General features: G+C 47.8%; 1 protein-coding gene across 1 annotated transcript in view; it reads left to right on the top strand.

Moving 5' to 3' along the window:
* The first annotated feature begins 248 nt into the window (after positions 1–248).
* LOC147726335 (uncharacterized) overlaps positions 249–13,371 on the top strand; it is a 431,136-nt gene continuing 418,013 nt past the window's right edge. Inside the window, exon 1 of the mRNA XM_086962918.1 lies at positions 249–360. Within this exon, the coding sequence (XP_086819044.1) occupies positions 249–360 (112 nt within the window). The remainder of the gene's footprint in view (positions 361–13,371) is intronic.

Genomic DNA, 13,371 nt, shown 5'->3' with positions numbered 1-13,371 from the left:
GCTCAGCCTTCACTCAGTTTCGGTTTCGTGTGCCAACACGTACGAATATAATTTCGCACAATTATTTAAGTTCAAACGCTCTCAGCTGAGTGGCAAGGTGCGCACTTTTGGCTGCGGGACGTGGTGCCGTTAATCGAACGTCCAACAACTGTACGTCGTGAAGGCGCGTGCCGCGTGCGCGCGGAGTAGGTGAGCCACGAGATCTACAACCCGAAACGACCACCGCTGAGGACAAGTGGAGGACGACAATGTCGCGCAGTGGACGGCAGCCGACGGCCGGCCCCTGTGCCTTCTTTTTGTTTCTGACGCTTTTAATCAGCAGCGTTTCAGTCACCAGGCCCACACCGACCACCGATCTTTGTGAGTGAAAGCCTTGTCCACGTGTCCTCGTCTTCCAGGCTGACATCGTTTACCTAACCTCCATATTCGTAGTGGTGTGGTGACGGCCGCTTGTGGCATTGTCTTGGGGACAGAGTAGTATATGTGAAGTACGGGGTAGTACTTAGGGCTTTAGGTGGGATGAAAACACTGGGGGAATGGGGCCCTCTCAGAGGGGTGTGGCGGATGTGATTAAGGGCGTAGCTTAAGAACAGGTGAAACAAACATCTGTGCTTAGCATAATATGCCCCCCCCCCCCCCCCCCCACTGGTATTTTGCTGCTTTTTTCATTGCATCCATTCAGGGCTGGACTGGGAACAAAACCGGCCCTGGCAAAGTGCTAGGCCGACCCTCCCCCCCCTTCCACTTGGGGGGTTGGGGGTGCCGCCGAGCTCTCTGCTGGGGCCGGTTTTCGGCAGATTTTGGTACAGGGCCGATTTTTCAGTTATGCTGCAAAAACGGCCCTGTAAGAAAAACGGCCCCCAGGGACCCAACACCGGCCCCCACCCGTGCGGCGCACCGGGGGATTGCCCGGTGCCCACTATGGCCAGTCCGGCCCTGCATCCATATACATAATACAAGTAGCATTACAACTGCAACAAGCCAGGAATGTGTTATATTCTATTCATGCTTAGTTATTTAGTGGAGATCTGTAGTGATTCTATTTATGGAATCTCACTGTCTCCTAGCAACATGTAAATGATTATTTCAAGGAAAGCGGTTGATGTGAGAGGCTGTGTCTACCTCTTTTCATGTAGCCTTAATAAATCTACAGTAAACTTCACCTGCATCCAGCGTACAGTAAACTTCACCTGTATCCAGCGTATTACTACAAAATTATTGGCAACTGCTTTAGGCTAAATCTCCCACGCGTGTGACTTCTATCAATATAAGAAGCATTTTTCTACTATCAAGAATTACTCCTCATCTCAACGATACTTCATTTGGCAAGCTCCTAAACCTCTCTTCTATTTTGAACCACTCAAGACGTTACTCTCTGAACCTTGCAACCTCCCTGTTTTCATCTTAAACATGGTAAACTAGGACTCTTCATATTTTCAACTGGACACGGTAGGACATTTTACTTTCTTTTGAGTGTCACAAGACAACAAGTATTTACTTTGTGCTTTTACGATGTTGCTGACACTCGGAGAGGAAGGTGTATGCCTGCTCGTTTAACCCCTTGCATGCTGATAACAGCCCCCAGCCGTCATGCACTACGGTGCTCGTGTGCTGATGACGGCTGGGGGCCGTCATAAACCCGCCCACTCGCGATTCTGCAGCACAGGCGCAGAATCGCGGCCACATGGAAGGGGTTAAACTTTCCTAGTTTTGACTTTTCCTTTGTCGTGTTTGGGAGAGTAAGACAGTACAGACAGTACAGTTTGCAACATTAATTTTATCTATTGGTTTTCAAATTTGGGAGGGAGCTGTATTTTTTCTGCCAGAAGCTACCAACGTTCATGGTGAATTTTACAAGTTTCAAGAATATTTTTTTCCTTTCCTGTTTTTTCCCAATGAAAAGTCGGACCGTCTTTTGAAAAAAAAAACGATTTCGCAACTGTTGGCGTTCGCTTACCTCAAGTGCGTTTGTCCGAACGTTCTTCTTTGTTGAGATTCTTCGTTTCCACAGCCTCGTTGTGATTTTTGTCCAAGCCTCTTTCTGGTGTTATACGTCATCTCGTCAACGTAGAGGCCATTTTGGAACAGTCATTTTCCTACAGGTTTCTTTCTATCAATACGAACAGTTTTCCAAGCCGATTTAAATGCTTTAGTGACACGAACACTGTATGTTTATTTACTTGACACTTTTCCTGATTTCCAAGCACCAGTTTCTCCTGTGGCACACACACTGTTTTTACAAGAAACGCGTGTCATTTCTGTGACACGCACACAAACGCTGTTCTCTGAGGATCTGTTCTTTCAAGGATATACACTGTGTGTTTACTTCTGTGACACACACGTTATTTTAAACGCGTGTTTCCTCTGTGACACGCACACTATTTCCTAAACGCGTGTCATCTCAGTGACACACACTTTGGTTGTTTTCTTTTGTCCTATTTATTTTGAGCTCTATTTTTTTTTTACTTAATGCACATGTTAAGTATAACTGTATTATCGATTGGTTTTCAACTTATGCTGATTGAGTGACACATGCATTTTTTGTGTATTGTATTTCAACATTTTATTATGGTTTCCATTTAGTTAACTCACTATTTGTTTTTGGTTAAGAAATAATAGGGAATGTTTTAAACTGCATTATCATTTCGTTACATTACATTTCACTACTATGTCATCTTCCCTATCTATTAATCCTCCACCTTAATTTTTGGACTCTCCAGGCGATCCTCCAATTCATTGGGAAATTTGGTATGATGCCTTTGAAATCTATTTAGGTGCTACTGGAGCTTCTCGCTTTGCAGCTGATCGAAAAAAATGTTTATTGCTTCATTCTCTGGGTTTTGAAGCCAGATCAATTTTTAAACATCTACCATCATTGACTCAAGATGAATCTAGTGACTTGGATGAATATCAACAAACTATTTTAAAATTTAAACACAGGTTCGACAAACAACCCAGTCTCATGGTGTTACATCATACATTTTTTAAGAGGAAACAAACAGAATCCGAGGATGTCGATACCTCTATCTCCACTTTACAAAGACTTGCTGCAGACTGCAAGTTTGAAAATTTTACTGACCAATTGATCTGAGATCAATTTGTGTGCCATTGTAAAGACATCAATACTTCAAAGTAGGGATTAGTGCACAGCTCCAACAGTTATTATTTGAAAAGTTTGTATCCGTTGTGGGTGCTCCGTAGGTGGCGACCAACGTCCCTGGGCGCCTGTTTGTAATTCGCAACTCGTGTCTTTAATGGAACATTAAAGACATCCCTTTGGGCACACCTTTTCTCCTCAATATGAAAAGAGGATTCCACACAATTATTCCTTTTCTTGTGTACGTATTTTTAATCTTCTTCTTTCATTTCTCGTTTTTTGCATTAAACATTATGATCATTGTAAATCTTTTGTCATGTTTATATCAGCGACAGAGTTAAGTTTCAAATCCAATGCATTTCGAGCGTGTCCATACCGCCCATCATCAGGGAATCAAAACTACAAACAAAATATAACAACCTTGAGTGAATGTACTGTGTGTGCACCATGTTCAACTAAGCAGTGTCCAATTCGTGAGGCGAAACAAAACTAAACCTGTGTGTGTTTTATCGACTTCACCACAATAACCTTAAATGCCAGTGACTATAGAATTGAGTATTGCCTCTTAAGATATCACTTACGTGTCGCTATATTCATACTCCGTGTTTATATCACTGCAACAAAAACCAATACAAACTATAGGGCTCCCTCAACTCTACTAATACTTTCATCACTTCGTGTGCCATCCCACTCTAATCCCTTTCATCATTATAGCTGCCCCACTTCCATACCACCATTGGCCTGGGCCATCTCATGAGGCTCCTTTACACCTATCACCCAGCCAGGGCTTAAATTATTCTTGCTCTTAACTATAAATTCTCAACAATGACTGTAAACACCCAATGGTAATCTTTGTCAGGCTGACCTTTGTTCAGCCTAACAGACACTCTTCTTGCCTGGTAAAAGTTGGGGGTCAGTTCCGGATTACCAAATAGGCAAACTAGGCAGCTACCCATGGGACCAACTCCTTTTAGGGGCCCAGCGGTAACGGGTTAAAATACAGCTTTAAGTACATGAGCCAGAGACATCAGTTCTATATCAGGACAGGAGGCGAGGATTATGCTATTCTTTCTTCACTTTATTGAATAGCAGCCATTTGTAGTCAAACAAAACAAAACCGCTATTCCCATGAACCATAGGGAATAACAAACAAAACAATAGAGAGTCCATGGCTAGAGTGTCCCATCCTCTGCACCAATCACAGGCTCCCTTGGTGCTGGTAGTCCCATGTCCCTGTCTATTCCTCCTCTTTCTTTTCTGCTTGCAGCCAAGATAAGTCCAACTTTTCTTCTCTCACAAGTTTATGCTTTGTACTGTGGTTATATGGTCTTTTCTGCTGTATTTTACTATTGCTGCGCGTTGCTCTATTTAATGCCTTTGTTACTGTGTGTATTTCTATTTTGCCTGAGGCGCATAGCGCTGTCTTGATTTCCGTGCCGTTTACTTCATGGTGGTGTGGAGGCGGCGCATGCGTCAGGGAACGTGCGCCCGCCTCGGGTTTCAGGTCCGCGTGTGTTTTGTGGTATTACTTCTATTCCCTTTCAGGTCCTTTTTTTCTTTGGTGCGTCCGCTGCTACTAGGCGGCTCGCGTTCGGCCGTGGGAGCGTCTGGGCTCCCTAACAGCCGCGTTGTTGGTGCCTGAGACTCGCGATGACCGCGCCGCCTCGTCAGAGGGCGCTTGGGTCTCGCTCTTGACGCAGCATGCGAGCTCCGTATTCCGCGGATTCTTCAGCGCGTCAGGATCCAGAGCACCACTGCCGCGTGAGTCTGGTCTGGACCTTTTGCCTGTATTTACGCCCCTGACCCGGGTCGGTAGCATGTTTTTGGGGAGTTATCCCGTGTGTTGTCGTTAACTATTATGCCCCAGAACGCCTGTAAATTCGGGTCAGTATCTGCCGTTAGGTAGCTAGCAGCAGTTCTTACAGCCTTGGGGGTCAATATTACTAGGCCAATAACGCTCCGGTTTTGGAGTCAGTATTGCAGAGAGTGCCTGCTAGGGACTCGTTTTTTTCCTGCAGGTTGCCCTCATAATCCATTGGCACCAGGGCTGTGTGGGTCCAGGGCTTGGTCCCTTGTTATTGCCCTCCCTTTCTTAGGCTGACACCCAGTCCCCCTGTATTCTGAGGTATACCACCTCACAGCGGCTGAATCACTGACTCTGTCTGACTTTCCCTGGTGTTTGGATTTTTCACCATGGATGAGTTCCAAGATGATCAGTGGGAGCAAGATCCCCTTTCGGCCCTTCAATGGGACAATGACTTTTACGACGCAGTTGACGCATCCATCCATAAAGCAGTGGAGCAAGCCATGACACCCCTTGATCTTTGGACTGGGTAAGAGTGGTCTGCTTAATTCAGACACTCTGTACATCACCACCCCCTTTTCTGAATCGTTTTTGGCCACTATAGGTGTGGCAGGGTATACTCAGACATGAGTCCCTTTCTCACTGCACCATCAGGATTCAAGTAAGCCGGGCCGAAGACGGCTGAAATGCCAGAAACCGGTCCCCGGTAGCTTGTCTCCTTTCTGATGAAGAATTGGCTTGGTAGTTTAGTCTGCCCTGTTCCCATGATGCACTGGGCCAGGGACAGACTGATTTGCATATAGCCAGGTTCTGAGCTGGGATGGTGCAGTGAGATAAATAACGGTGATGGATCAAGCCCTGATCTTTGGACTGGGTAAGAGTGGTCTGCTTAATTCAGACACTCTGTTCATCACCACCCCCTTTTCTGAATCGTTTTTGGCCACTATAGGTGTGGCAGGGTATACTCAGACATGAGTCCCTTTCTCACTGCACCATCAGGATTCAAGCAAGCCGGGCCGAAGACGGCTGAAATGCCAGAAACCGGTCCCCGGTAGCTTGTCTCCTTTCTGGTGAAGAATTGGCTTGGTAGTTTAGTCTGCCCTGTTCCCATGATGCACTGGGCCAGGGACAGACTGATTTGCATATAGCCAGGTTCTGAGCTGGGATGGTGCAGTGAGATAAATAACGGTGATGGATCAAGCCCTGATCTTTGGACTGGGTAAGAGTGGTCTGCTTAATTCAGACACTCTGTTCATCACCACCCCCTTTTCTGAATCGTTTTTGGCCACTATAGGTGTGGCAGGGTATACTCAGACATGAGTCCCTTTCTCACTGCACCATCAGGATTCAAGCAAGCCGGGCCGAAGACGGCTGAAATGCCAGAAACCGGTCCCCGGTAACTTGTCTCCTTTCTGGTGAAGAATTGGCTTGGTAGTTTAGTCTGCCCTGTTCTCATGATGCACTGGGCCAGGGACAGACTGATTTGCATATAGCCAGGTTCTGAGCTGGGATGGTGCAGTGAGATAAATAACGGTGATGGATCAAGCCCTGATCTTTGGACTGGGTAAGAGTGGTCTGCTTAATTCAGACACTCTGTTCATCACCACCCCCCCCCCTTTTCTGGACCCCTTCCCTTGAACAAAGGTTGACTCGTAAGATTGACCAAGCCTGTGATCGGCTGGCCAAGGCCTCGCAGGGTTTATCTACTGCCCCCCCTCCCTTCTAGTGCCCCTTCAGTGGAACCGCAGCCTCCGGTGAACTGCGCCAAGGCAGTTGCCCCGGCCACTGATGCCTTTGACGCCTTAAGCAGCCGTTTCTGGCCAGCACTGCCACTCAATCGACCCCTCCCTCTATCCCCCCCTGGTGCCCCCTGTTCCGGAGATGATGCGCAAGGGGATGATGATGATGATGACGATGATGATGATGATGATGACGCTGCTGGCCCATCTCGTCCTTGGTGCCCTTCTCACCCAGACCCTTCATCGGACGGGCAGAATCTCTGTGCGGATATGTTGTACCCAGATTATCTTCTTCATCCTCTGACTGGGACCCCTCGGACAAGGTCGCCAAATATGTGGTCAGTCAGATCCGCTGCCCGCTTGAACCTGCAACTCGTAAATGCCTTATGGCAGAATGTCCTCGCCCCTCCCTGGAGGGGAAGGTGGCTGGCAGCCCGACATTCACCTGAGAATGGCCACCTTCCTTCAGAAATTCATCAAGGATTCTAAGAAGGGCATCGACAGGTCCTGGCGGGCGTGCCAGGACAAGCTCCTTGATATCCTGGGCTCCGTTACTAAGATCCTAGACATGGCAGAGGAGGCCAAAATGTCTGGTTTACTTATATCTCCGAAACATCTGTCCTCTTGGGGTCAGTGGCGTAGGGCGGCCTCTTTGGCGAACCCTTTATAAAGGAATTGGGGCGACTCGTCAATACCTTTACCTCCCTGGACCGGGCACAGTTCTCCATCAGGAAGGTGTTTCGCCCTCGCTTTTTCAGAGGGGCCGGACGAGGAAAGGGCCGCTCCTCCAGCCGTCCCAATCAGCACAGGGCACAAGGCTCCGGTAATGGGCAATACCAAGACCACTTTGGCAAATTTTACCCCACCCAAGGCCGGCGAGTCAAAAACAGAGGAGGAAGAGGCGGCGGCATCTCCAGTTCTTCCGGTGAGTGTTCTCCCTTCTTCCCTTCTAAAGGTGGAGGGCCGTCTGGTGCGTTTTTTGCCAACTTGGAATTCCATCACTGGGGACACTTGGGTCTTACAGACAGTGCTGGGTTTCCACATAGAGTTTCTCGGGGCTCCTTCGCAACCCGTGCCCCCCGTCCGCTTTGTTTTTCCGAGGCAGACTCTGCTCTGGTCGATCAAGAGGTGCACTCTCTGCTGGACAAAGGGGCTATTGCAGAAACCTTGCCTCATCCCAATGGTTTCCTCAGCAAACCTCTTTTCAGTGGACAAACTGGACGGGGGAAAATGTTGCGAGTTCAACGAGTGGTTAGTCTATCGCCACTTCAAGATGGAGGGCATCCAGCTGCTACGCAATGTTCTTCGCTGGATGGCGCGTCTTGATCTCAAAGACGCTTATCTGGTGATCCCTATCTTCCCGCCTCATCAGTGGTTTCTATAGTTTCCCTGGCTGGACAAAACTTACGAGTTCACCACTCTACTTTTCTGCCTGTCCACCGCCCCTTGGTGCTTCACCAAGGTCCTTCGGCCAGTGATCGAACGCCTGCGAACGTCGGGCATATGACTCATCGTCTCCCTAGATGACATTCTGTTGATGGCTCAGGATCTCAGCACCCTCTCTCGTTACCTTCTGATAGCGGTCGACCTTCTTCAGAGCCTCGGGTTTGTGATCAACAAGGCCAAATTAACCCTGGTCCTGTCTCAGACTGTTCTTTTTCTCGGCTTTGCAATAGACTCCATGGACTGCACCCTCAGCCTTCCCTCTCGCAAGATGACAAACATTTGTCATGAGATTCGGAGGTCTTTTTCCCAGTCGCAAATATCTCTCAGGCAGCTGGCTCGCATTGTCGGCCTCCATTCAGGCAATTTTTCCGTGCCCTCTCCATTACAGAGCCCTCCAGTGTCTCAAGGCTGCACACCTGCACAAGGGTCGGTCATATTCTCACAAACTGACTCTCAACAGACACCAGGGAGGAGCTCCAATGGTGGCTCTTGCACATGGAGGCTTGGAATGGGCGAGCCATTTTCGGTTCCAGATATCGTTATAGAGTCCAACGCGAGCAGGTCCGGCTGGGGCACGATGTGTGGCGATTTCGCCACGGAAGGTGTGTGGTCTCCGTCGGAGCAGAAGTTACACATCAATTGTCTGGAGCTTTTGGCGGGCTCGTTCGCGATTCTTTGCTGGACCAAGGACTCGATCCGGTCCTGCGTCCTTCTGAAGATGGACAATGTGTCGGCGGTCCGGTACATCAACCATCTAGGGAGCACGCGATCCAAAACTCTCTCGGATCTTGCATCAAATGCCTGGATCACCAGGTCTCGGTCACGACCGAATACCTGCCGGGGCAGGACAACCAGGTGGTGGACTTCCAGTCTAGACATTTCCACTACATGAGTCTCTGGAAGCTTCATCCGGGTGTGTTCGCGGATCTCCAAAGCCTTTGGGGTCCCTTCTCAGTAGACCTCTTTGCTTCCCGCCTGGATCACCAGCTTCCCTGTTTTTTCAGTTGGAGGCCGGATCCCCTTGCGGAAAGGTCAGACGCGTTTCTACAGAATTGGAGGAAGGAAGCGGGCTATGCCTTTCCGCCATTTGCCATGATCACACGGGTGACAGCCCAGGTGCGGCGTCAACTGGCGGATGTGGTACTCATTTTGCCGATTTCAAGATCGCAAGTCTGGTTTCCGGTTGTACTGGAACTTTCTTGGGATTTTCCAATCCCGCTCCCCCTGTTTCCAACTCTTCTTCTCGATCCGACAGGGAATCCTCACCCTCCTATTGAGCAGGGGTCGCGAACCCTAATGGCATGGCGGATTACAGGGGACGATGGGCTGTCCCAGGCCTTTTGGAAACGGCTGCGGCGTTCATGGCCAAAACCTGGGCAGACAGTACTGTAAAAAGATACCGGTGCTCCTGGGGACGGTGGTGTAGTGGGTGTTTGCAACGGAGTTTTGATCCCGTTGCAGCAAATGCGGCCTCCATTTTGAACTTCTTGGCCTCTCTGGAGGGAAGGGGTTTGGCGTATCGATACCTTTCTCTCCACTATATCTGCTGGGCATACCATGGTTGATGGCTCACCGGTCGGGGAGCAACCTTGGTCTGTCGCTTGCTCCGTGGCATCGTCTTTTGTTGCCTCCTGAACCTCGTTATTCCCAGTTATTTGATGTTAATAGGGTTTTGAACTTGCTGCTTTCCTGGCAACCAAATAGATTCCTTTCTAGGAAGGAGCTTTCCACAAGTTAGCCGCGTTACTATGTCTGATCTCTTGCAGACAGGTCTCGGATGTTAAGGCTCTGGATGTCTCGGGTAGGATTTTTTCCCCTACAGGAGTTACTTTTACTATTCGTAGACGCACCAAATGTGGGACGAAATCCATCTCTTATCCCGCGTTTCCGGACTCCCCTAAACTCTGTGTGGTTTCTTGCCTTAAAACATATGAGGAGATGTTGGAGGAGTTTTCTCCTTCTGGGGAACGCCAATTGCTAATTTCGTTTAAGAAGCCTCACAAGGCTGTGTCCTCCCCCCACGATTGCTCGTTGGGTAAGGTGGGTAATGCAAGAAGCCGGGATCGACTTGCGTGCTTTTGGAGCGACCTCTACTAGAGGATCGATGGCCTCCAAAGCATTTACCCTGGAAGCACGTCTGGAATACATCCTGAATGCAGCAGATTGGTTTTCAGACTCTACCTTTAGACGGTTTTACTTCAAGCCGGTGATTGATATGGCTCAAGTGGTGGTGAGAAGCTTTGAACAAGCATAATCCTCGCCTCCGGTCCTGACATAAAATGGAAAATGTCCTAGCTATTGTAACGGAAAGTTTCAATTCTATTAAGGACTCGGAGGCAAGGATTATGCCACCCAGGGTACAAGTTCCTTGCTATTCACCCTGCCCTCGTATCGGAGTCTTGCCTTATTTAATCCGCTTTGTTGATGGATTTTTGTGCTTATCTTGAAAGCTCTCTCCCACAGGGGTAATCCTCAAACATTTCTGTTACTGATGTTCTGCTTTTGATCCTTGCAGGCGATTCCAACAAACAGGATTCTTGAAGTGTCCGATGTGGCTTACCGAGCGACGAAAGAGGAGGAATGGACAGGTAAAGGGACTACCAGTGCCATGGGATCCTATGATTGGTGCAGAGGATGGGACACTCTAGCCATGAACTCTCTATTGTTTTGTTTGTTATTCCCTATGGTTCATGGGAATAGTGGTTTTGTTTTGCTTGACTACAAATTGCTGCTATTTAATAAAGTGAAGAAAGAATAGCATAATCCTCTCCTCCGAGTCCTTAATAGAATTTAAACTTTCCGTTACGATAGCTAGGAAATGTTTCATTTCCATGCCAGTTTGTCTCTCAAAAGATCATCTTCTGGCAGTTGTCAGTTGTAAACAAATCTGATGCATTGGATATTTGGAGATAATTTGCAAGGAGGGCCCTGAAATTTAGACTGCCTATGGGCCTCCACAGGGTTTAATCTGGCACTGGTGGGGGGTGGGGCCCCTCAGCTGGTGCCGACAGGCCTCTGCTAGTTAAAAGTAGTAACTTATTGAGTGATTTACATACAATACCATAGAGGTGGGCAAGCCTAGCCTGAACTAAGCCATGAACATATCTGCAGTGTACATCATGAAACAAAAATCATACTAGAATAAGATAAGGTGTCTGGAAATTTAAAAAAAGTATATTTTTAACACATGGAAGTATTTTATTTTAGCACATCAACTTATACCACTGCATCAGGATGTATTTATTAAATGTGAATGTTTTTAGACATCAACTAGGAAACATTCCTGCCCCCGCCCTGATGAAAAATGCTGTTAATGAACTAATATGTAGCATAAATCCTTACTATAGATAGTGCAACATAATAGGCAATTACATTGAACAGTGGGTCTTTGTACAGCTTACATCCTGTACCTGTGTATGTGACAATGAATCAAAAAACAGGAGGCTCAGTGAAATACAGTATGTGTCCTGGATCCTACAATTTGATCAAGCATGAATAGGACTACTAGATGGGTATCTATTTACACCATCAAATCATAATAATTTGCTGTAACTCTAGGAGAATGAGATAAGAGCGTGGATAACCAGTAGAATCTAATCTAATATTGTCAGTAGTCCATATTTTACCATGGCAGTTTTACATAGTGTGAAGCTGTTTCCAGGACATGACATCAAGCACTTCACAATAGTCAGAGACTACATTCAATGTTTTTTGACTAAAGAAAAAAAGATCTTTCCAGCAATATAACTAATCTTATCATACCTTAATAAATCTGTTGCACACCCAGGGAGACTCCCACGTACCAGAAGCAGGCTACAGGGGAGGCCAACCAGCCCCTGCCTTGACACTCCTGACTACTCGTCTCAAACTCCACAGCACTCCGTGTCTGCACAGCAAAAGTCAATGATTCAAAAGTACAAAATAATTATGATGACAGACCTGCCCCTTGTAACATCATTGGTCCCTTCCCTCCTGTGGCCGGTCAGCAGGGCTGTCATAATAGTATGTTCGCGCTAAGAATGACTGACGGCCCTGTTATGAAATCGTGGTCTGCGTAGAACCTAAGGAGTCTGTATGAAATTGCAGAGCATATTCGGGCACCACCGATACTACAAATATTGGGCACAAAGGTAAATGTCGCGCAAATTTACACAACCGCCAGGGGTGTTTTTTCCCGCACAAATGGGAAAAATATTGCCCATTTGTGCAGGAAACAGCCCAATCTGGCAACACTGCATACGAACACACACTGCACTCTCATTGGCATCCTAACCATTAATAACCCCTTAACACAATGTGATAGAGAATGGTGTACGACCAAGGAAGCCGAGGTTTCCAAGATGGCGCCCGGCTGTACACCCTATGAGGGGAAGTTGAGCAGTCTAGTTGCCCGAGAGGAGTAGGAGACAACGTCACCAAAGGAGGACGAGGGAGACGACGGTTGGAACAGGAGGACGGACTCGGGTGATTGGAAAGAGAGAAGGAGGGAAGCGGAGAGGCGGAAAGAGGAAGAGGACGGAGAATGCAGGACAAGCGAGCGGGCCCGAGACCCGAGAGACACCGGTGGTAGAAGCGGAAGGAGCGGCACAAAGGACCCAAGGGAGGATTCCCCAACAACCACTGTGCTCGTATCCGGTAGTCCCTCAAAGCAACAGGACGCAGAGATACCCACTGCTACGGTCCAAGTGGACCATAGCCCCAGGCAAGTGACGTGGAGAGAAGGGTGGAGGAGGTTGGCGGGAAAGGGATTGTGGGGACTGTGGCGCAAATAGAGCACTATATTAGGACTGAGTGTTGATACATACCCAAAACCCTCACTTCCCTTACCCTTCCTCCAACTTTTGACTATATTACACTAACCTCGGTGACCCCAGGTTTGTTGGTGACGGGGAGCACATGATAGAGCCATAAGTGTAGCAGACTGTCAGTGACAGCAGTGTCCCTTTGTTTCTGTTTGCTTTTTGGGACGCACCGGTCCTGGCTGCAGTACGGGAGGAGGAAAACTGGAGAAGTTGAAGACAACCTTCCACTAAAGGACTGTGTACCTAGCCTATGTAGTTCTTTTCCCAAGTTCTATTGTGAGACACTCAAACTGTTCAAGACTGCTAAACGTGAATAAAGAAGCATACGTTGTGATACTACAATTGACTGACTGATAATTCTGGTTTAACCCTACAAGGGAAAGGTGACAAACTATCACACACCCACCAGCAGGTTATGTAATTCCTCTGTCGAGTCCGTCCAGAACCATACAGGTCCTAGTGCACAGGAGTCTGAATGCTGCC

Source organism: Lissotriton vulgaris, chromosome 3_1 (assembly GCF_964263255.1).
Source record: "Lissotriton vulgaris chromosome 3_1, aLisVul1.2, whole genome shotgun sequence".
In the NCBI taxonomy this organism is placed as follows: domain Eukaryota; kingdom Metazoa; phylum Chordata; class Amphibia; order Caudata; family Salamandridae; genus Lissotriton; species Lissotriton vulgaris.
The sequence above is the reverse complement of the archived record's forward strand: the minus strand, read 5'-3'. Positions and strand labels throughout refer to the sequence as shown.